This window comes from Poecilia formosa, unplaced genomic scaffold (assembly GCF_000485575.1).
Source record: "Poecilia formosa unplaced genomic scaffold, Poecilia_formosa-5.1.2 Scaffold124, whole genome shotgun sequence".
Classification (NCBI taxonomy): Eukaryota; Metazoa; Chordata; class Actinopteri; order Cyprinodontiformes; family Poeciliidae; genus Poecilia; species Poecilia formosa.
Window position 1 is genome coordinate 1594412 of NW_006800063.1, and position 25458 is coordinate 1619869.

At 39.5% G+C, this 25458-nt stretch overlaps 1 protein-coding gene across 7 annotated transcripts in view; it reads right to left on the reverse strand.

Moving 5' to 3' along the window:
- Positions 1-616: 616 nt before the first annotated feature.
- kif21b (kinesin family member 21B) overlaps positions 617-25458 on the reverse strand; it is a 61476-nt gene continuing 36634 nt past the window's right edge. For 2 of the 7 annotated variants that reach the window (XM_016676005.1, XM_007561296.2), the window contains exons 21-35: positions 24783-24948; positions 23940-24000; positions 23717-23765; positions 23072-23316; positions 21978-22046; positions 21766-21876; positions 17741-17779; positions 12417-12553; positions 11423-11603; positions 11021-11185; positions 9901-10018; positions 8663-8833; positions 5026-5225; positions 4114-4248; positions 617-2606 (exon numbers count right to left, since the gene is read on the reverse strand). In XM_016676005.1, coding sequence (XP_016531491.1) covers positions 4149-4248; positions 5026-5225; positions 8663-8833; positions 9901-10018; positions 11021-11185; positions 11423-11603; positions 12417-12553; positions 17741-17779; positions 21766-21876; positions 21978-22046; positions 23072-23316; positions 23717-23765; positions 23940-24000; positions 24783-24948 — 1812 coding nt within the window. In that variant the 3' untranslated portion in view covers positions 617-2606; positions 4114-4148. The other 5 variants (XM_016676007.1, XM_016676006.1, XM_016676004.1 and 2 more) reach the window with 4 other exon arrangements.

Sequence of the window (25458 nt, forward strand, 5' to 3'; positions counted from 1 at the left end):
ACTGTCATGACACTTTCATAAACATGACATAACACCTGTCATGAACATGAATAAGCCTTCATGAATATTTATGACTGTTGTCATAAAACGTCATTCGGTAAATTATGACACTTTTAACACAAAGTTGACATTATCCAAAATGTCTTTGTTATGACAACTTGACATTAACCAAGAAATCATTACTGTTTAAACTTTACCTTTAATAACATAAAGTTACCTGATTTTTAAAGTGCAATCAGTAATACTTTTATAACAAATTTATATCAATAATGATTTATTGGTTAATGTCAAGTTGTCATAAGAAAGACGTTTTGAATAATGTCAACTTTGTATTAAAAGTGTCATAATTTACCGAATGACGCTTTATGACAACAGTCATAAATATTCATGAAGGCTTATTCATGTTCATGACAGGTTTTTATGACAGTGTCATGTCAGTCTTATTCACCCCCCTTCAAATAAAGTGTTACCGAATCATCATGTTTTTATCCCCTAAGCAGAACACTACAACCAAGAAAATTGCTTTTGGCGAGTTTAAGCAGCTTCAGATTCATGTTGGACACATGAAGCAGCAGCAGGACGTTTAACAGGAAACTTGTTTTTTTTTTTTGTTTTGTTTTCCTACTTTCTTCTCCTCTGAACTCGGTTTTCTGATCCAAGCATCACTCGTAATTTAACTACATACTGTTCGACTCTGAGTCTTCTGCGAGGAAAAGTGCACCAAATGAGCAAAAACATGGTTTCTCAAAACAGATATTGCTAAGCAGAACATGACTAGCAGACATAAACTGTTTTTTTTTGTTTGTTTTGTTTTTTTTTTTAAATCAAGCAGTAAGACATATGAGTGGCAGGAAGCTTGAAATTTATCCCAGCTTTTGTTTTTTGTTTTTTTTTTGGAGTGTTTAGCAAAAGGTAGGATATAATGGAATTACGTGGAGCTATTTTCAGTATTAGGAGGTGTCGGGCAACAAAAAGGCAATGGAGTCGACTTTTAGAGCATGCTGCAGCCCCTAAGACTGTAAGTCTCTGTTATTATGGAGACTCTAAATCAACACAGTGAAAGATGCCAAGTCACATCAAACAAGATGGATAGCCGAAACATCCTCTCAGACTGTTTATTTATCCGTGGCATGTGCATATGTGCGTGTTGCCCACACGCCTAATCTGCCACATAAACAGATTTGTACATCAGTGCACAGGCGCAGGAAGTTTATTCCTGCTTGAAAGTGTAGCAGCTAAATGGTGGGTGGAAGAAAACTGGGAATCCAAAAAAAAAAGAAAAAAATAAGAGAGGGGAAAAGAAAAGAATCCCTCTCAGTGATGACCTACTTTCACGCAAGAAATCTTGCCTGAAAAGCAGCTGGAAGAGCCGAGCTCTAATTAAATTGGCTTCTGGGAGAAGTTTAGAAGCTGGAAAGAAGGTGGACTCCAAAGTTAGGTCAGTGCAAAGCGCAACCTTAAAAAAAAAAAAAAAAGGAACAGGCAGAGACAGAAAGTGTTGGAGTGGGCGTTCGAATGATAAATGGCAAAAACGGCTCCCGTGCTGCAGATTGACAGCGTTGCGATCCGACATTTTGGCCGCGGTGTAATACCTGCCACACATGTCCGCGAGGAGCGCTCATGTTGTCAGCAAACTGCACGTCTTTTTTCTTACTTTGGCTGCAGTTTGCTTTTTCCAGAACAGATAATGAGATTCGGTCATGGTCCTGCTGGACCGACGCCAACATCCATATCTGTTCTGCAACCAGACGGTGTGATTGCCAGGGGGGCCCCACACAGGACCCATCCACACAGTGATAGTGATTAAATGAATGACTTAGAAACATAAAGCACCAAGTGTTTCCGCACAAAGACCTGTACAAAATGTTTTGTTTTTTTGTTTTGTTTTGTTTGTTTTTTTACACACCTCAGGTCAGAGTTCAAAACGAGTGAGGTAGGAAAAACAATAAATTAGAAATTATAACAACAAAAAAAAAAAAACACAAACATGACAAAACAATCAGTCATACACCTGCTAAAACTGGATACCAATTAGTGGTAGTCTGTCATTTTCCAGTGACGTTTGAGCAGCGGTCCACCAATCCACTGCCGTGACCGTTTAACGCGATTATCCAATGTGCTCAATATCTATGCAGCCCAAATGTTTGTGAGACGGTCCCTAATACTGCAGTCCAGCAGATACATGAGCAGATTCATCTCTCACTTGCCTGAAACCTTGGTGAAAGAACAGAAGGACACTTTCATTTAGTACCAGGCTGCAGGTGGTTGTTTTCGTGTCAGGTGAGAAATTGTTTTGCTTGGCGGAGGCTTCACCAGGCTGACAACATTTATCTCCAAGTAGCACCACAGCAGAATGGCACTTTGAAAGTTGGCAGTAAAAAAAAAAAAAAAAAATTTCTGAAAGGCAATATTTTTTGACTTTCCGGTCCACCGTTTTTCTGCATGATCCACACCTTGATTGCCTTGGAAACTGCGACTGAGGCGTCACATCGTGTCGCTGGAAGCGGCTGCTGTTGCAGCAAGATGGCTGACAGAGGATACACAGTCACTTTGCTTCTCACCTCTTCCTCCACACCTTTGACAGCCAGATCTTCACCGTCTTGTCGCTGGAGAGGAAGAGAGGGAGAAGGGAGGGACGATGAGCGAAGTAATAAAAGCAAGGAGAGCAAAACAAACGGAGGAAAAAAACAACAGACGAACACCTCAAAGTGCACTTCACTAATGTAACACGCTCAACACACACATAATTAAAAAACATTTTTCACAAAGTCAGTAACTCTTCACCGAAAAGCCAGCCTGCATTGTCATGAAAACTCAAACAACATGGCGTAGTTTCATCTTCTTGTTCCGCTTTGGCACATACACATCCACCATCTTCACGTAAATAAGGTAAAGTCCGTCATTAGTTCCTTTGGAGAAGTTTGAACTCAGTAACACAATGAACTTCAAGAGAGAACAGTTCATCCATGTCATAATTAAATGCCCTCTATAAGGGAGTGAATGCAAATTTTAACTGAAAAACTTTAAATCAAACTTTAGCTAATTTGCAAAAACATGTGCCTCTTTGCTCACTTCAAACCAAACAATACAGACTTTTGGTTTATAACTGGATTCTGTTATAAGAGCCTTCTGCTGGTTTGCATCTGAAAGCTTCTCCAAAGCTAGCGTGTGCGAGCAGAAGGGGAAACATTAACTTCCAGATGAACTGAAAACCTGGGCCGCTGTCACCCTGGATTTGTCCAGGAAGCTTTGATTGGGCAACTCTCACAAGTTCATTTAGTTTGGTTCCCTTTCACACTGCAGCGTTCAAACCAGATCCAACACCTGGACATCATGCCGTTACAACAGCTGCTCATTGGGGCACTGTCACAAAACTCTGTCTGATGCGAGCCGCGGGTGAGGCAGCGAGGTATTGAGCATGTTGCTCTGTGTATGAGAGATCAATGCAGCAGTAAAAAAAAAAAAAAAAAAAAAAAAACCCTGCGGGGAGTGAGAGACTACAGCGTGCTGCTGGGGTTACACAGATGATGAGAGCACTGTTCCCCATCTGCTTGACCGCGGTGTTTGCATGGCTCTCTGTACGGGTCTGCAAGGGACCATTTCATGAAATTTTATTAACAGCCACAAGCAACTTGAATTTTTGTGACTGCATGTGCCATGTGAACAGAAATCTATCCAAGAGCAAAGGGGAAAATGGTAGGAGTGACTGGTTTCAGCAATATTTTGATCTGCTGCCTTTAAATTTCTACCCGACACTAAACTCGTTACTTTGCTAAAAATCGACTATGAAACAGAACGATACATCCACAGCATATAAACAATTATTTGTGTACATGCAACAAATTGGATTGAGATCGTTATACCCTGTTGTCCTTGATGTGGCAAGTGACCTACAAAACATAACTACAAAAAGTAAAAGAAAAGATTCTTTAAAGCCAAACAGAGAAGGATTTTAAAAGAAACCAAAAACGAAAAGAGCACAAAATGAAAAACAGGGCAGAAAGACAAAGAAAAAGAATTAAAAGGGTGGATTTCAGGTACAAAGGTGAAGAAATTTCAAAGTTGGGGAAATACAAACAACAGGAAGAGAAGAATGATCGGCTAAGAGAATACCAGAGGAAAGGAGGTTCGGTGTGCAGAGGACACAATCAGGGGAGACTGGTGGCTCTGCCCTTGATGGCCAGGACCCGACGAGGAAGACATGGGGTCAAGCCTGGCACATAGTTCCACAACTTCACCCTGCAGTCACTGGGGTCCAAAGGAGGAGAAGGAGGAGGAGGAGGAGGAGGAGGAGGAGAAAGGAGAAAAGCAAAGTGCGGAGGAAACAGTTGGTTGCAGTGAGGATGGCGATGGAGCAAGAGAACAACAGGAGATGATTAATAAAGTTTAAGATGTGATGAAAGAAGACAGCGAGGAGAAGACCCAGACAGCTAAACCAGCACCATCTTTGTTTCACAATATTATGAAATCAAAGCTGCAGTTCAACACTCTCACCAACTCTGGGCTGAGCTGCTTGTTAGCTCTCGAAATGATTCAGTCTTCCTCAGAAAGATTACTCTTTAGGTAAAGGGCAATCTTTTTACTTCTGATCTTAACATTTTATATTGATGACAATTTGAACTTTATGTCATTTGGCATTTGTAACTCCAAAGCTCTAATTAAATCATGTCCAGAAGACTTCAATAAAGGACTACCTACAAATCATTTTGCATGCATGAACAAACTGGAAACAAGGAAGTACTGGTTGAGGGTCATTTCGAACATGCAGTCCCTTGCAAAAGTAATCACTGGTTTACATTTAGTGACATTACAACAGCAAACTTGAAGCTCATTTTGGAGTGTCGGTTGGTAACGTAACCCCTGATCCCCCCACAAAAAATATATATATATATCATAATTAAAGCTTTGAAGTGTGTGGCTATATAATGGGTAAAAAGTGAAAAAAAAAGTTGCAATAGCTGTGAACATACTTGCAAGAAACTGCATAGAGCTGTAAAAGAACACAATACATTTCTTTAAACATACCTGGAGGCAGTAAAGATATGCCTGGAGTTGGTACATATGGCATTAATGGGGCTGTCATGACCTCTGACCTCTCCTATGGGCGTAAAGTTTTCCACATTCCACACCTTGAGCATGCCGCCCCGACAGGCACTCAGCAACATGGGCCGGCCGGGTACGTAGGCCAGAGCGCACACCCAGTCCTTGTGGGCATTCGGGATTTGCTGTGAAGTCAGAGCAGACCTGCGTTAGGAGCTGAATAAAGAAATCTAACATTCGATTCAATAATCCAGCAGGATACACTCGACATTTGGGTTGCTGCATTCTTTAAATAACAGCAGACACACATACACGTCCCCGCGTTTCATTTATAATGGAGCAAAAACGAAGTGTCTTGGGAACAACAACATATTCCTTGAATTAAAAGTGCACTTCGTCGTTGCCAGGCAACATAAAAGTACAAGTTTTTTAGAGACCCGCTTTTAGACTGTGCTACGGCTATTCTTAGCCGGCGTCTATTCACAGTGTGTTTTACAATGGCTTCAAACAGAATTCATGAGCAAGGAATGATCTGTTCACATCAACATGAAGGTCTGTTCTGCAGCAACGCGTGATGAAGGTGGGGACCCGTGAAGCTCGGAGTCCTTTATTTCTCAGGGTGAGCCAAAAGCATCTTAGTTTTACTTAATGCAATTCATGGGGGTTTGTATAAGTTAAATCTTTACCCTCAAATGGTATTTGCTATTTTATTTCGTAAGGCTGTTTTTTGTTTTTTTTTGCCCACAGAAACATCAAACAAAAAGCCTCTGATTGGATATAGTTTTTTTTTTTTTTTTTTTTTTTTTTTAACCCAAGACTGTGATAAATCACTGCAGAGGTAAGACCTCAAACAAAATCAGTTCGCCCTTTTCCCCCTAAAACACAGAGCAAACACAGAGAGAGCAATTTAAATTTTATGCAGGGCTTTATTAAACTTTTATGACTCGTACAGTTTGGGGTTTTAATGTTGTTCTATAATTGCATTCATCTCAGCCACCAGGGCGGCACATTAAGGTAGCTCGGAGCAGAGGAACACACACCGAGGAAGACTGCTTTTCTAAATTAATCCCCTTCTTTTTCTTACACGTCTGTCATCTGTCACTGCCGATTTCATACATGTTTTTTATTTGCTTTTAATGAAAATACACTTAAAGGATTTCTCAGAGTCTGTCATGGTTGAGACTTGTGCAGTAGATGTAATTTATTTTCCTGTTTAGTTTTCACCCACTGTATGCCTTTAGATGTAAAGACATGCTTTTTCTAATAAATAAAAAAAAACACTGTACAGTTAGATCATCTTGATGCAGCACCTTCCTTGCCTATTACAACTGCAGGTAAATATAAATTTCACAAGCGCATGTAACCATAGATTACGTGCATAATCCTCTATTTTACACAACTGAATGGAAAAGTGCATGAAATGTTACCAAATGCAAACTATTACTACTATTTTTGTTTTACTTTGAGCAGATCTTTGGCTGCTGCAAGTGCAACACGTCCCTCCGTTTCTGCAGAAGACATGGTGGTTGCAGCACCATGCTATGGGGATGTTTTTTTCTGTCTAACTGGGTAACTAGTCTATATAAAGGGTAATAGGACAACAGCCAAATACAAAGAATTGATTTAATAAAACAATAGAATGCATTAGAAATGGGCTGCATAGTTTGTGTTGGGATATCACACAAAATATCCAAAATTTGTGACTGTAACAACAAAATGGGGCGTGAATACTTTTTGCTGTTTTCGTCTATTTAACTTGATTCTATTTAAACAATTTTAAAACATGTATGAAAGTTCAACGTAGGCTTCACTATCAATTGTCGGCAAGGAGGGGGGGAAAGCATATGTGGTGCATGATTATGCATAAACAGAAATGTTGAGAAATGGTGCAGAACGACCTGAACGAGACTTGATAAATCTACATTAACACTCTCTGTGATAGCTTTACACATAAAGGTGAGAATCTGTCAAATCTTTTAAACACCTTACAGAGAATAATACCACACAGCAATAACAACAGTTACATAAACACTTATTACTCGGCAAAGCCGCGCACACACACTGTCAGCTGTTTGGGAAGGCTATATTGGGACATTTATCATTTCGGGTAGTGTGGGATCCACTAGACTGCAGTCTTGAGTAATTATAAGAATATTACTTCACATATTCCTCGAGGAAAAGAACAACAGAGGCTTCTTTTTATGGTGCTGGACAGGGCACAGCAGCTCCCAGTAATAATCCTGAAGAAGGCAGAGTTTCAGAGTCCACTGTAATATGTTACATTATTATACCCAAAGCCACAATTTGATCCCATTACATAATTATACAGAGATCGCTGAGTCGGGAGAAGGCTGTAAAATGGATGGTGTTGGCTGCTTCACAAATGCGGTTAAGGTCATAAGCTACAGTCCGCAGCAAAGAGAAAGCTGATTTAATTCCAGCTCTGGAAAGGAATAATTACGTCCTGTGATTTGGCTTTGTCTGTTTGAATAAACAAAAGGCGAAACAGAAGTTATGCAAAACAAACTGGGGAAAGTGATGTGCATGCAAATGAGTAAAACCACATCCGCCCACAAGCTGGTACGATTATGCATTATTAACAAACGCAGACAGCAGAGGATACACAGGAGACGGTGGAGAATCGCAGGAACAAAGCGCGCTCCTCCACCGCTACCTGTGGCTGAAGTGTGAGCGGGCTCCGAGCTCCCCGCTGTTGACACGCCACTTTCCTGCCACATTACACATGACAACACACACACACACACACACACACTGCTGGCTACCTCTACACTGCGGGTAAGAGAGACATGAAGGGAGCGCTTGGGTAGCAGGAAGCTGGCCACCAGCTGAGCTTCCAACTGGCTGCTCAGTTCTCCATGGTTTTTACAGAGACCGTTTAAATAAGAACTAAGTCATTTTTAGGAGTGTCTGCATAGAATGCATGTCTCCGAATATGCAAACTGGACAACAACCAAGAAAAAAAAAGTTGTGCATTTCATGACTTTTCTTATCAAACAAATCTTTGAAGGCTTATAACGAGTCAGCTGATGGAATTATTTATTTTTCTAACGACGTTTTGTAAATCTTTTAAAATCATGAAAACGAGAAACATCTGGCAAGACAGAAAACGACAAAAACTTGTCGCATTACTTAAAGAGTTGCTCCACCGATCAAGAGCTTATGCTTACGTAGTAATGCAGTTCTTCACTATTATAACCAATAAGGGAGATCTTACTGCAGCTATCTACCTTGTTAGCACTTTAATTGCAGCACACACTGTATGGAGCAGGCTGGACATTGCCCTGTAATTATGAGAGTCAAGAGATCAGGATTTAATTGCCTTCAAGACTTGCTCGTTGTTCAACTTGCAGACTCATTCCATGTTTCATCAAGAAAGTACTCCTCTAATTCAAATGTGTGAATTATTATCCCTGTGATAACAAAACATCCCTCCTCCTGCTAACTCAACCCAGTGAACCTTCTTCAGTGTCGGCAGGAGACAATACCCTAGGATCATGTAGCGCTCTGCTCGAGAATCACTTTGCAGCTGTTGACATGTATTAAACATGGCAAATACATGTTTTGTACGCTGCACTCCTCACACATGCAAAACAACACAAACCTGTGTGAGCTCCTGCTGCTCCAGCTCCCACTTCTTGATGCCGTTGTCTCGCGAGCCGCTGAACAGCACGTCTCCCTGCACGGCCAAACATTCAATGCCGTCGTAGTGCGGAGGCTCGAAGTTATGAGCTGGACCCACATTACCCAGAGTTCCTTCTGCCACGTCAAATATCTCAAGAGAAAAAAAATAAACGAGAATTATTTTGTGCACTTAGATTGTTAATACAATACCTTTCAAAATTAAAGCTGTCATACCACCAATTTCAAAATTTGTCACCAAACAACCACAAACTACACAACAAGTGTGTGTCCTTTGCCTATATTCAGCCTTCATACTCTAAGAAGGCTTGTTAAACAACACTGCTGAATAAACAGCTTTATGGAGACTGCAGACGGGTCCAGAATTAAGCTGTGAAAATGTTTTAATAGGGGTATGTTAGAAAAAAATGTTCTACCATTGAAAACAGCTGGAACACCAACGCCAACTCTGGAGGAGCTGCAAAGATCCGTAGCTCAGGTGAGAAAAATCTAGGCGGGATAACTAGTAGTTCTGACTGTATTTCTTATGACTTGAAATAAAGTCATAAGACGTCTTGATTAAAAAGAAGGTGCTCTGGTCAGATAAAAAAAAAACAAAAAAACTTTTCAGTCAATACATAGCAAAACATTCCAAATGGTCAAACATGATGAAGGGATAACTTTTCTTCAACAGGAAATAGGGTAGCTGGTCAGAGTAGCTGGGACAATATGTGGGGCTAAATACTGTGAAATCCTGGAGGAAAATCTAGTGGAGGCTTCAACAGACGTCAAACTGAGGTGCAAGTTTCCTTTCGGCAATAAATACACAGCCAGAGGTAACTGAATGGTTTGGCTGAAAATATAACAGTCTTTAAATGACCCCGTCAATGGCCTGATCTAAAACCAACTAACAATCTGTGACAAGACCTGAAAACTGAAATGCTCTCCATAGCAACATGCCTCAAAAGTTAACAGGTTATAATTGCAGCAAATTAATGTAGTTCCAAGTCTTGACTAACAGAGGTGAATACAAATGAAGGCTACAAGGTTTTTATGTACAAAGAAAACAACTTGCATCCTTTTTTTTTATACTTCCCAATTAATAAAATCCAAATAAAATTAGCATTTACAAAATATAAAAACAAAGTGACAAAATGTAAGAAAAGTCAAGAGTGTATGAATACTTTTCCAGAGTACTGTATTCATACTTGTGAGCTGTACCTTGACGTAATGGTCTTTGGAGCCAGTGATGACCTGGTCTTTGCCCAGCAGAGACTGTCCCACTGTCAGACACATGACAGAACCGATGTGGCCTGAGAGTTTGCCTGTTGCCTGCATCCTGCACAAAGAGACACCCACACTTAGGAGGAGACGAAACAAAGATCTGCGACATTCGTTACAGAAAATGAAATCTGATTTTCAAGCCGTCTGTGTCACCAAATGAAGACACCTTCCCTCTCTTGCGTAAAGTTGAACTATTGCCACACACTGATGCCTCTGGCAGAGAAGGAAGAAATGCCTAATTTGTTCATTTTTCATTTCTTGGGGGGGTTTCTCATGCATCATTAAATACCTTGGAGCCCCTCAGCGCAAACTGTCTGCTCCAATCTGTTGATCACTTCTCTTTTAAGGCGTAAAAAAAAAACTCAAGAAAATGAGGCCTTACTAAAACATGTCAAAAACTGACTGTAGGAAACACTGACTGGTTCCAACACATTTTGAGATGTCTGTACTTTTCCCCATGTTAAATGGATGAGTGACAGAAGAGAGGGATGGAGAAAGGATAAATATACAAATGGATGGATGACAAAATAATCAGATAGATGTTGGACAGACAAGCAAAGGGAAGGACAAATGGCGGACGTTGGATGGACAAACCGATGGACGGATGGACAAAATGAACGGTGGACAAACGAACAGACGGGTGGACAAATTGCCAGATGGGTAAATTTTGGACAAACTGACAGGTGAACTATGGGCGGATTGGCAGCTTAATGATATAGTTAATATTGGATATAAAGATGAATCATAGACAGATAAATGGACAAAACAATTGGAAGAATGCCAGACAAACAAACAAAGAAAAATTGACAGATCTGTGGATTTTGGGTGAATTGACAGATGAGAGTTGGAGAAAGTGATTGATGGACGGTTGCTCAAACAAATGCGAATTTTGGACAAATCAAGATTACAAGAAGAGAGATCAAAATCTCTCTTCTTTTTAAAGACTTATCATAGACATAAATGTCAACAGATAAACAGTGGATATCTAAGTGACCGATTACCTACATAAGTAACCAAAGAAGAAAAATGCTACGTAAATGACTTGTTACAAATGTACCTGTTAAGGTCCCACATGCGAACAATATTTCCAGCAGCAGCATACAGCACAGATCCTGACGGGTTGATCGCTATCTGGTTGATCTGACACTCGCCCTGAGCAAAGGTGATTGTCCGGGTGGTTGTGCCAGCACACGCGTCTCCTGTAACCACCTGCCCTGACGACCTGTCAGGGGGTAAAGAGAGGTCAAGCAGTGTAAAAGAAAAAAGCAAAAACAATCAAATGTAGGAAGAGGCCGCCGTGATTTTCTCTAAAAGCACTTCAGTTTAATTTGTCACTTTAATGCAACCTGAAGCACATCGCTGAAGGGGGGAAAAGAGCATATTTATGAATCATCTTTTACTGAAATGTTTCAGCAATCTCAAAACTCTGCCATCTGGTCGATTTGGGAAACAAGCTTACGTGAGCGTGCGTATGCACTTGGCAGAGTCACGGATGTCCCACACCTTGATGTATGAGGTGGAGACGCTGAAGGCCAGACCAGAAGAGGGGCAATATTTTACCGACACCACGTTGTTTGGGTGGCCTTTGAGGGTGGCGATCTCCTGACCTGTGACTAGATTCCACATCTTACAGGTGCGATCTGAAGATGTAAACAGGAAAAGTTGGATTAGGATCTGAGGTTTCCTTCTAAATCTACAATACAATTCACTTTCTGTCTGCACACCCACTCTTCTGTGACATTTCATTCAGCTATAGGTACGGTTAGAATAAAACAGAATAACTTTTGTGTTGTGTGTAATTTGTGAAGTAATGCCATTCAGATCTCAAACAGTAACATATTGATGTTGGTTTTAATGCTGCAAATATCACACACAAATATCGCATTTCTTTCATTTTTGAGATTAAATATGGATTAATGCCACTTCATGGGTGATCCCAGGGAGGTTTAATTTAGTACAATCGTGGAAAACAGAGTGGAAGCCAAAAGTGTGTTACAAAAAATACGCACAAACCAGAAGGACAACGGCAAGCTGGGAAGCAAAGTTCATTCAAGTCGTCGTCTCAAGAGCCACAACACACAAATGTGTCCACGATTACACATGTTGCATTTCTTATGTTGAGCCAGTGGTGAATCAGAGACATTGTAGAAAGTGCAATTTGGGATTATTTTATAAAATACCTGCTGTTTACACTGTTTACACCGTTTTTGTTTTGCTAAAATTGGTTATGCAGTCTAAAACTCACATTATGTGGCGCTTTCTTTCTACAAACTGGAACAGGTTTTGTTTTCAAATCACTACCAAATGCAGTGATAACATTAGTAACATTGTATTACAATTATTTTAAGGTGACCTACTCGTGGTTTTTTAACTATGCATGCCTCTGTGAGTCTGTGTGTGCGTGCGTGCGTGTGTGTGTGTGTGGGGGTGTGTGTGTGTGTGTGTGTGTGTACCTTTAGATCCAGTGAAAAGCAGCTCATCTGTAGCGTCCACACACAGAACCGGCTTCGAGTGGCCCTCGGCAACAGAGACGCACTGGAGGGGTGCTGTCCGACCCCCCTTTACACCTCCAATGGGATTGATCACACCCCTACGGGTCAAAAAACACAGAAACCCCATCAGTTTCCAATCAGTTTAAATGAGAAAGGTCAAATGCTTTTTTTTATTTTTTAGATCAAAAGTGGATGCACAATAAAATAAACAAGCTCGCAGTGAGCATGCACACAAAACACAACAAGAAACTTTTCTGTAACCAACAAGAAGCCAGTTTATGCTTGAACTATTTCCACTAAGAAATAACTATGCTAAGTATTGTTCAGTACTATTTTACTACACATCCAGCACAAACCACAAATTATTTTGCTTGGGCATGAAAGTCCAGTACAACGTAGTGCATATTTACAGAGTACAAAAAAAGAAGTGGTTTTTAGTTTTTTATTTGTTTATTTTATTTTATTTTTTTGCAAATACAAATCTGAAAAGTGCGGCATGTATTTGTATCCAACCCCATCTACACTGAGAAACTCTACAAAGAGACAATTGAATAAGACCATGGTAACTCTGGAGGAGCCGCTCTTCTTCAATCAATACAGGGAAACCATTCACAGATGAGGAAAACACAGGGCAATTCTGGAAGAAAACCTATTGGAGGACATGAAAATCTTGTGACTGATGTAAAGGTTCAGCCTCAGAGGATGCAGTGCCATTATTGTTCAATAAAAGTCCAGTCCCACAGCCATGTGTTTTGTTGTCAAAAACTTGAAATTTGTTCAACACTTCTATTGCTGGATAATTTTTCTTTTCAGCAAAGTTGGTAGAGGAATAACCCAATAAAAAGACTTGCAAGTACAGATAAAGGCACCACTGCTGAATAAAGCAGCTCAAGACTCATGCATGGCACACCTGTCGACAGAGGTGGTCGACTGAGCTACTAATGCCATTAACTTCATAATCCCTCTCTACAGAAGTCAGTTTGTCTTGCCTTTGTGTTTAACCCTTTCCTTCTCTCCACGACAAAGTCATTAAGCCAACCACTACTGCCACCAACTAGATGTTGGCAACAGCAAAATGCTCAGTGATCAGCCGCTTATGCGCATTTCTCCTAAAAGAGCATCTCTGTACTTTTTCTTTAACATAGAAAGTACTACTTGTCGTGTTTCCTCTGTGTGTTCGGGGTGTCCGCTGTTCAAACCCCAATGAGACTGAGTCTCATAGTGGAGCTGGAGCTTCCTTCATATTAAAAGGGAGTCTTTCCTTTCCCCTCGCCACATGCTAGCTCAGCAGGAGGACAGCAGTCAGTGACTCGATGTAAACAACCAGGCTTCTTTACACAGAAAACTTTATAAATCTGTTGGAAAAATAATCTTAGTTTGATCAAACTGCCTTTGAAACTGTAATTGAAATTTTGTGCCAACACTTTGAATACTTTTCCTACAATTATGCACTACTTCGTGTCAACCTATCACGCCGAATCTCACTGACGCCCACTCAAGGTTTGTGTCGTACAGCGACAAAATATAAAAAGTTGCAGGTTATCGGTATTTTTGCATGTCCTCGCGATATTGGGAAAACAACACACTGATGTTGTCTTAAGCTCTCCTCACTCTCTCTGATCTGCTCCCTTTTTGTTGCAGAGCAACCCAATTAACTCACTACAGCAGTAAAAATCTGCTCCCTTATTTTACTTGTCAGTGTGTCGCCTTTTCTTTATATCCCCACATACACAGACGTGTATTATGTGCACTCGTGCTCTCGAGATGGACCGCCACAACCCCCGTCCCCTCCCAACCTTCCCAATCTATGTCCCTGTGACAGGCCAGAGTCCCAGAATGCCTGGAGAGCAGTCATCAGAGTGAGACAGAGCAGAAGGAGGGTGAGAGAGGGAAAAAAATTGGTCCCTGGTGGATTTCCTGGGTTGTATGTTGCACACAAGTGAGGGTGCATGTATGTGAGAAAGTGTGAGAAGAAGTGCAAAAGATACAGGGACAACCAGAGGATGTGAGAAAGTAAAACTGTGACAACACCAAAGAAAACATTCTGAACAGATTTGTTTCTACACAAAGACAGTTCACTGTGTCAAAGATGGCAACATGCTCCACTCATGTGCACAAGGAGATGAAGAAAACACAATTCAAATCACAAACATGAAAACATACTTCATATATCTCGCTCAAAGCACGTAAAACGGCCAGCCAATTAAAAACAGAAGTCTCATCCATGAGCCATTAAAATAAAAAAGTGAAACATGCATGCCTGCCAAGATTCACGAAGCACAAAAACTCAGCTCATCGACACAGAACAAGCTCAAAAGCAATTATTAGCAAAGAAAAGAAAAAGTCACAGTCGAATGAACAAATCTACGAACAATGAACTTGAGATCCTGGAATATCCTTATTGACACATGCAGCACACTGTAGGCTTTTATCCCCAAAAACGGGAGGTAGAGTCTCAGCTCCTCCACAGCCAAATGCCTTTAGGGACTCAGAGAGAGGGCGATGTGGGACATGTAGTTTAGGTGGAAACAAGTTGTCCAGTTAGTAACTTCTCCAGGGATTACAGGGTAAATGTTCAGAGTGAAGTAGAGTAACAAAATGCTTGTCTTGATTTTTTTTTTCCACCACATTTTAAATCAAATTTCTATCGTAGATTTAAGCAATTTTAAGCTACACTCATTTTACAAGTCCTATTTTCCTACTAAGTTTAGAGGCTGAATGCTGTACATTTCAGCAGATGCAGAACATTTTTGGTAGGACTCAAGAAATGCAGAAAGACAAAGATGCAGTGGCATCACAAAGGGAGGGATCTGGGTTAAAACGATGAATGGACAGCAATGCCTAACTCACCTGCCAGATAGTCTTCTGTGCATAATATTTTTATGGATATGAATTTAAAACCAAACGTATTATAATTTAAAATGATATACTTTCACAAAATTGGTACTTAAAAAAAACAGTGTCAAATAAATATACTGCTGAATAGATTTTCTCCATTATTTATAAACAATACCAAACTAAACTTTTTTAGAAGCACTTCAGTAATAATAATAATAATAATAATGATATACATTTTTCCCCACTTACATGCTGTGCAACTAAACTACTTTTATTTGACGAAAGCAGTTTTTTGACGACTTAAGTTTGAAAGCTTTCTATCTTGCGTGTTGTTTTCCTCTAAATGACAAGCGGCACTGCTGCCTAATGCAGCACTTCATATCTTACAATAGAGCGACACTACAAAATGACAGAAATAGTTCTGGTTTTATCAGCGTCTGAGGACAGGATATCATGGTCTACTGTGCTATGCACTCGGAGAGAGCTGCTAATGGATGTTGCAGGGCCAAGACCCAAGAGACCAGCACTAATGAAAACATGGAGGGAGATCAGCATGTGCTCTCCGAAGTACAGAGACAAACTGGCAGAAGGAACTTCAGGAAAGTCTTTGCGTGTGTGCTAGAAAAGATCAAAAATAGAAAGTTTCAACATCTGGTTTGTAGATAAACATTCCTGATTTAATGTTGGCTTCTTAATCTAAGTGTGTGGCATCACATCAAGGACTGTTTGTTTTATTAAGGTGAGCAACATTTTGTTAAAAAGAACATTTAAAAATTTACTACGCGAGAGAAACTTGAATCTCATAACTGAAAGAATAAAGTGACACTGAAGACATTTTGTAAAGTAGTAAACTAAATGCCAAGTCTATTGTTTATACATCTTCTCTTTTACCCCACAATTATTGACATTTTTTAAAACGATGTATAAAAAGCCTTCAGATGAAATTATATTATTGGTGTAGCATAATTACACATGGACAATTTTAAATCCAACATTTGAGTATAATTGTAAAGGAATGACCAGCGACACAATTACCGGCACCCTAACGAGCTCTTTAAAAACAACTGGAACAGAAGAATTATTTATTATATTTTCTACTTAGTTAGCTGTCCATCAGCGTTTCCAGTAAGCAGGCAGTGACAAAACATTCCTACATTGTCAAGTATTAGAGAGCTGTAGAAAAGAGTTGCATCAAGTCTCCACAATAACGATGGGGAAAAAATAACTCATGCCCTCTGTTAGGTGGAGGATCTATGATGCTGTGGGCCTGATTCCCTTTTACAAGCCCTAGGAACCTTGTTACAATGCATGGCATCATGTATTCAAAGCAAAAACATTAGGATAATTTAATACAAATCTGGTGGAGTTTGTAACTTTTAATAGGATCCCTAGTCAAATCGCCACATGGTACGTAATCAGCATTTTTCCTCTGCCCATCTGGACGATAAGCAGAAGAGAAAACGCAAGAAAGGGAACAGAATTCTCTTCAGAATCATCAGATATTCCTCTTTTTACCCTCCAACCTTGTTTGAACATATGCAAGACGTTGATGAGGGAGTAGAAAGCAACATGCAGGTCGGCAGAGTGGATTAGCTGCTGGCGTGTCACGCTGGCTCACTCCATCACTCTACTAGCCTTACCGACCAGGTACTTGTTGGAGGTAATCTACCATGAGACGTCCAAAATGAATGGTGTGAACGCAAGCTTTCTGACTTGTGCCACTTCCACAAGATGTCGGAACTCTTTCAGAGTGGCGGATTGTGTTTGTAAAAGCAAACCCTTAGAAACGTGTGGTGTTCGAAAACCAGAAAACGTCTGGTTTTCAAAATAAAAGCAGGTCATTGGAGTGAATCCAGACTGAAGGCAGCTTTAATGTCTTAGATTTGACGATTAATCTTTTATTTTTTGTACTATTAAAAGATACAGTAATTGAGTTGAGTTTTAAGATGCTGTATGTTGAGGATTTAAGAGATTCATAGTGAAAAGTTAACAGACAGCTGAATAGAAGAGTCCATCCCTTAGTTTTGTTTCAGCTTTTGGACCAACCAAATCAACAGTCATCCTTGAAAAATAAGTATATAGTTAAAGGAAGGGGATTTGCTTTTCTACAGTACAGCAAGCTTTGATTTGCTAACCTCAATTTTAAGCCTTTCAGCTAAAAATAAACTAATATTCCTATGAGCCTTTGCAAATACAGGTGTTTTGCCCCTTTATGCCTTTCAACAGTGGGACAAAGAAATGCTGTATGACTCGTACAGGTCTTGCATGGAACCACAGAGAAACACAGCATGGCAAAGACAGGAAAAGCTACCTATAGTTAATGCATGCATTTCACAGTGACTTCAACCACGGAGGACTAAAGGGAGAGGCGAAGGTGAAAACAAGACACCACACAAGTTAACAGGCAAAACGGGAAAAACTGAGAGCGACAGACACGATTCCTCTACCTGAGCACCTCGGAGAGCGAGGAGTCGCTGTCGTCTGACCTGGAGGCAGAAGAGGAGCGAAGAGAAGGCGGGAGGTGGGAAGAGGAAAGGGTTAACCACGCTAAGAAAAGACAGAAGGGTTACTGCATGGCAAAGGGTTAAAAAAGGGAGCACAGACTAGTAGAAAGGGGTTCAGACATAAGTGCACAAACAGGCAGGAAAGTTCAGTCAAAAATAAATCTTGTTCAGTGAGAGTATATGCAAGTCACTGAGCAAGCTATATTATTTGACCAATGTCAGTCTCAATCCAGCCACACCAACACTCAACATGAAATGGACCTTTAATTTTTGTTACGGGTTAAAAAGTTTGGAAAAGAAAGACGTTTGGAGAAGTACAGTAAATTTACATTCTGGTCAAGAGCTGAGGAGACAAAAATAGAGTCATACAAAAGTGTACACCTAGCAGCCTGTTAGCCTAGCTCATAGCTGGTTAGCTTAGAATGATATCTGTCAACAGCAGCAAAAACTGTCTGGATCCAGTCAAAATGCTAGACTATTTTGGCTTTCAACCTACAATATAAATATGATTCATGAAATCATGTAGTGACTTTAATTGGCCTTTTTCTTTTAGCTAATCAGACCAAAGCAGTGACCAGCAGGTCAAAGCCTCAAAGATCAGACCTGTGAGCCAATTAGTGAATGCGCTATACTTAAATGCTATAGGCCACTAACATCTCTTCAGTATGTTAGCTATATTCAGTTTTAGTGAGGTATTTAAGCACAGGGGGGAAACAACAGACATCCAAAAGAAATGATGTTCTAGACACGTCTATGGCTCATTCAGGCAGCTACAGAGCTAGAGAGGGGGACATTTTCAGCAGATAACCAGAAGGCAGAAAGTGTTGACACCAAAAGTGGCCTGATTATCTTTGCTTTTAAACACCGTCATTGGACGTTCTGGATTTGGAAATGTTTGGAAATCTTTTAGTAAGCTTCTGTGTTCTCAAGGGAATATTTATTGAGGTGCCACTGTTTCAGTATTACTGGCCGTCTGAAGACCATTTAAAATGCTGACTAAATGATCATTTGATTTTTGTTTTAAATGAGCGGCAGCTCTCTCTCACACGTAATGTGACAAAACATGAGCTTCTAAAATGAATAAGGCTGGAAGAATCGTTTTTAATGCCTTTCTCTTAAAATTCTTAATTTTTCTCAAAGCTAGTTTTCAAAAATTGTCTATAAAACTCTGATTGTTGCGTTTTAGTACCTTGAGGTACTAAAACAAAGATTATCTTTATTTATTCTACACTGATTATAAAAGTTATTCACTAAAGCTAAACTAACTGCTGCCGCCTGTTTGCTTGTGTTTTGTGAACCAACAAGATGGATTAGCGCCGTCAACATTCTCACACATTGCTCTTGAAGAAAGCAAACAGTCGCATCTCCACAAATGTCAAGCTGTCAGTTGAAACAAAATAAAAATTTAAGGGGATTATCAGGAGAAAAAAAAAATAAAAAAAATAGGGCCACTAAGGAGGAAACTCTGATGCCAAGATAGTTTTGCCAAAGGTCGCAGATTAGTTGCTCTTTGACAATGAGGTCAGGGTCACTTTTTAAATTGAATCTTTGCTGACATTTTCAAGACATTAGTACAGAAAACGATATCGGAGGGCAAACAGGGTTAACAGAAAAGGGGTGGGGGGGAACTGCTGAGTTAAGGAAAAACCCAACATCCATGCCACACTCAAAACTCAAACAAGTTCTGTATGGAAAAATGACAACAATGTTGAAAATTATATTCAATCGTCTCGTATTTGTCACCTTGTTTTTTTTTTTCTAATAAAAGTAAAACAAAAAGTAATCGAAATATTCTGTAGGCATATGTCTGTGTTTTAAAAGATGTTTAACCCCTCACAATTATCCATCAAAATAAGAAAGAAAAGAATTTAATTATTTAGCAATTATCACAGACAAAACCACAAAGAGCTCCTCGTGGTTAAAACATGGATAACTACCGATCAAATGTTAGCTAGGAAAGTATAAATAGTTGAAAAACTTAATTTTGTTTCTACGGTTTTAAGCTAAAAACAAAAAGTACCAGAATTTTGTCTGGCTCTATTTAGTTTTATATAAATTCCACTAAAATTTAGGATTATCCTACTGTAAGCATCTTTTACTGGCCCATGCCTAGTTCTAGGGTGGACGAAGTAGCAGAGCTAAAAATTCACTGCAATTTATCCATTTCTCTCTTTTTATAGCAATTTTCCCCAAAAGCCTTGAAAAATGTGTTGCTTTTTCAAATATAATGTGAATTCTGACTGCATTTGATGATTAAAGCCAAAAGATAAAACAAGAAAACCGTTTCAAATTTGTTTATTTTAGATCCACCAGCTTTTTTGAAACTCGTATAAAAGGCTTGATTCTCGTCTCGTCGGCAAAAAAAAAAATACTTAAACATGAATGAGTGATTAGAGAATAAAACTTCTTTTTTTGCATTTTTGCAAGATGCAAAGGGATGTTTGAACTTGAAAAGATGTGGAAGAGTTTCATTAACACAATTCCTTATTTCTCATCATTTAAGAGGTTTTGTGCTTTAAAAAAAACATTATACATATGTAAACATGCGTTTAATACATGAAGTGGTAGAGTTCAAACGGTTTCAGCAATGGAATAAAAATGATTAACTTGGAATGAAAACACTTTTTGAGCAAAACATTTACACGCCCCACATATAACAAAGACACAAACAGATGGTGTCCTTCCAAATAAATAAAGAAATTCCAAGACTGCCAACAACAACACATGAGAAAGAGAAAAAAATACAGAATTCAATCCATCCTGCTGCATCATGTTGAACAAGAGTATTTTCCTGGGGCAACCTGATGATAAGAGACCTTAAGCATAAACACCCTCCCACGCCGTGTTAACTCAAAATGGCTTCCATCAACAACAGCTGCACGAGCACATGACAAGTGCCATCCCATTTACCTACCCCGGGTCCAGATAATGAGGAGCCACAGGCTCCAGCACACACAAAGTCAGCAGTTATTAATACACACACACACACACAACACCCTGACTGATTCCTCAAAGCAATCTTGCTAGCAATTAGGGTTCTATAAAGCCAGGATATTCAACGACTTAATAACAGACGGAGAATGGAAAAAAAAAAAAAAAAAACCCTGCAAATGCTGGCTGAAATTAACCACTGACATTTGTCAGAGTAGGATGTTGGAATTGATTGTGAGCAGGAAGGGAAGCAAGTCCTCATTTCTGACTGGGCTCTCCTTCAGCTGACATTAGTCCCATAAGACCTCCCCTCAGTTTGATGTAACCAAGTAATTACATTGCAAGAAGTGTCTTTTTACACTTTTACATGTTAACACCGTTAAAGAACTATAGCAGACAACTTCAAAACTACTGCAAAATGCAGATTTTGGGACGGTTCCATTTACATTTTCAATTTCAATTCATTCAATTTTTTTGCCATAATCTTGTTTAAAAAAAAGAAAAGAAAAGAAAAGAAAAGTGACTTGAAAATGCATAAATTCCCGTTATATTTTCTCAAATTTTGTTACTTTACAACCATAAACTTAAATGTATTTTATTGATGTTTATGGAACACAATAAACATCAATTATTAAAAAAAATAAATAAATAAAATAAAAAATAAATAGGATACGTGACTTGCAAAAATACAACAATAACATTAACCTGTTCTCCCACAATATTTTCAGCATTGCAAAATTCAGCTGATCTGATTTTTGCAGCATCTTATGGCCTTTCCAACATAGCTTTCTGGACTTTCTGAAACACTTAACACTAATGGAAGAAAATAAAGTGTGGAAGTGGGATTCAGTTCTACATTGCTCTCCGAAGGCAATGCATTTAATGCATCTATAAAGCCTGACAACACAGAGGTGAAGAAGAAGAAGGAGAAGGAGAAGAAAGAAATGACTTGGAGGGCAACTGAACTGAGCAGATGAGAATATGGGTGCAAAAAGTGCACAGCGTCTGTTTGGGTCTCTCTGCAGGACAGTACTCACTTGTCCAGAGCAGAACCTTGCGCTTGGTTGCTGGTCAGTCTGGAGAAGACGTTGCGATCATTCCTTGTCCTTAGAGGAGGTGAGGAGGGGGGAGTGTAGACATCAGTGGGCCTGATGAGGAATTAAAGAAATAATAACATCAGTGAAAACAGTTGAGCTAAATTACATTACTCAGTAATGCGGTCTCCATCCGATCTTGAAATGGCGCGTACCTGTACGAACGGTCGTAAGATTTCCTTCTTGTAATGGGGGAAGTGTCATAACCTCGAGACTGCCTGGGGCTGAGATACAACAGAAAAAAACCTGAGCTTCTGGCGAGACATGAAATGGATAAAATATAAGACGCCATTTCAGTCAGTGTGCGTTTTCTAAATCAGGAAGTTAAAAATCAAATCGCAGCTGGAATCCGATGACTTTCAGTTTAAGTCGCCAGTATAAAAAAAAAAATAAAAAAAAAACTCAAAAATGTGAGATTTTCTTGTCAGTGAACCCAATATACTTAAACACAACCACACCCTGCTGATTACCATCTTCAGAATAGAAACTGTTGTTGGCCAAAGAAGTCGTAAGGTTAACCACTATCAATATAAGAAATGTGTTTGGAAATTAAGTGAGACGGCGCTCAACCGCTGTAAGAAGTTGGTTGCAAGAAAACTGTACTTTCTTCAACATATCAAGATGTGCATGACCATCTGGACATTCTTAGGCTATCATCTTTATGATCATCTGTGATGCAGAGCTAAGAAGCAACATGTGGATGGAGATTTTGAGAACTCAAAGTATGAGTTAAAGTTGGCAGAAAAAGAACAAATGCTGGTGGCGAGTGGTGAAACTGGGAATGACATCTAACTTAACTCTACTCCAGTTGCTCAAAAACCAGTCAGATTTGTTCCCTGACGTACTCCGTGTACTGCAAACTAGCAAACATCATAGCAACATCGTCAGTAAAGGAAGTTGCAAAGAATTGTGACAGTAAATAGCAAAAACTACAAATAAACATTAGATACCAAGTATGGATCATGAGTTAACCACTCACAAGCAGAAGAATAGAAACAATGTTTTGGAATGCTTGTTTTTTCACATTTTCTTACAGAACTCAGTATTTGCAGCACAAAGATTTACAAACAAGATTTAAAAAATCTGCCACAAAATTCTGGTTGGGGTATCTGAACAAAAAAAGGTCTGTAGTCTTTAAGACGTTCACTCCACCTGAACCCTGAGAGTAATTTCAAACATTCATCTAGTCTGTTCCTGTCACCCCTAAGATTAACAATTCATCATCACAGTTTACTTCTCCATGACTTACAAAGTGTGCCCTCTGACAGGAAGGCTGATTGTACGGGACGCTCGTTCCCTGTGAAAAGGGTCCCGGAGGGGCACGCTCAGTGCCAGACTTCCTGGGACGAGACCCAAGCCGTCCTCCTGGATGTCTGTGAGTGACGCCAGGGACTTGGTGATGTGCTGCTGCTTGCTGCTTGATGAGGGATCCAGGATGGGGCCGAGGTACTCCGCCGACACCGCCTTCATCTGGGCCGAGAGGCGAGGCTCCATCTGGGTGAGTCAAGTGAAGCCGTTGTGTTACAAAGAACCAGAAAAAGGCAGGGTGGACTGAGAAAGGAGGGCAGTGGGATGACGAAATATCAAAAGATATAATACAATAATGAACGCCAAGAATGATTCCAGTGCATGTTTTGGTGAGGAAATGAGTGAAGACAAGGAAGCATAAGCTGCTTAGCAAACAAATATTAATGTTGAATAAAAACAAGAGACACCAAAGTCTAAAAAGGACCAACATAGAAGATCTGCGTCAACTCTAATGGTTTTCTGCCATCGAGGTTTAAGCGTTTGCTTCTACTGCCTCCCTGTGGTGACAAGCAGTGGCAGCAGACAGACAAAAACCTCGAGCACCAACACAAAGTGATATTGTTCTTCTATATAAAGATTTTTTTACCTTTATTTTGAAGTCATCCTGGCTGTTGGATTCCTTCATCTGTGACACACTAAAAGAATCACAGAAAGGTGAGACAATATAAGCAGATGTTGCATAACTTTTACAGATGATTTAATGCATTTTTCCATATTAAGACAAAAACAATCAATACCAGAAAATGTGAGCAGTGTGCTTTCAGATTTTTAGATGACGAGGAAGTAAGATGGAGATGCTGACCACTCACCTGCTGTCAGAGGCTTGGCTGAACTCAGAGGGCTCCTCGTCCGTGCTGGCGTAACCATTTTCTGAAAACAAACAAAGCACAAAACCCAAAAGCTCACAGTAAGGATTTATAACCTAAACGTGCATTAAACATCTTTATCTCTACCCTATCTGCTGAGTTCCTTGGTCGTCATGATGCCGTTTGTTAACTCTGAGGCATTCATAGAACAGCTGGATTTATTATTCAATTAGACTACACACAGGAGAAGTCTTCAATAATGAAGTGCCTGAAGGTGGTTGCATTGGATTTTATTTAGGTTCATCAGAGCAAAGTCATCTAAATACAAATGCATGTTAGAGATATTTTTTACATTTTTATTTCCATAAAATGTATGTATGGTAAAATGTATGGTTTGAGTTGCCCTGTTAATTTTGATAAAACATCAAAATTCGATGTAGAGACGTAGCAAAATGTTAAGAATTCATCTTAAGCTTTAGGCCACTAATGCATTTTTTAATTTGTGGTTTGTCTACATTAAACAGTTTTGGGGTGAAAGGCGGTGCGGGGTTTGACCGATGGTGATTTTTTTTTAGACACATTCCTGAGCTTCACAACCAAAGTTTCAAGAGAAGGATGGATCGGCGAGTAAATCCAAATATTTAGTGGTTGCCGATCTAAACTAAACATTTTGAACACAACAAATCTTAGAGTAACGCCTTAACTGTTCCTAAAATGATAAGGAGGATAAATAAAGCAATCCAAACTCAATAAAAAAAATATGTGACTTTTCCTTCATTTTATTCAGTTTATTTTTCTTCTTGCATTCAAAAGCAATAAATAAATAAATAAATAAAATCCTCTCACCTTGCTGGACGTTGTGGATGAGAGCCTGGAGCTCAGGGATGCACTCTGCCTTTTCTCGCAGCGCGTCGAGGATCATGTGATTGTGAGACGAGCCGATCACATCGGTCTGCCTCAGCTGACCCTCGAGCAGTCGGATCTGCGCCTCCCTCTGAGCCACCTGCAAGCTCTACACACAATCACACAAGCAGAGAGAGAGAAGATGTAAATTTGATTTAACAACTTTCATTTGAATGTTTTAATTGGGGTTAAACTTTTCAAACTTTCTCCAAAGGGTACAGACTGAAATGTAGAACTTTATCATTTGTGTGGAGCCTTTCTTTCTCAGATATGACCAATCATTATAATCAGCAGCTAAAAAACAAAAGCACTGAAGGTTTTAAGGAAGGAAATCAGTGCCAGGGTCATGGAGATTTTGTCCAGCACTTTTCTTGCAGGAGAATATCTGTCTTTCAAAATAATCCTATATAGAAAACTTGGAAATACAACTTTAACCTTAATTATCAATAAAGAATACAACTTTTTACATTTTTCAAACATCCGGTAAAACTGAACCATAGCTGAAAATTTAGCAATACAACTGTGTAACATTAACTTTTAATATTCAAGTACGAAACTTTGCTGTAGCACAAAGAGACACCACTAGATGACATGCAAAGTTACAACCGCAACATGCAAC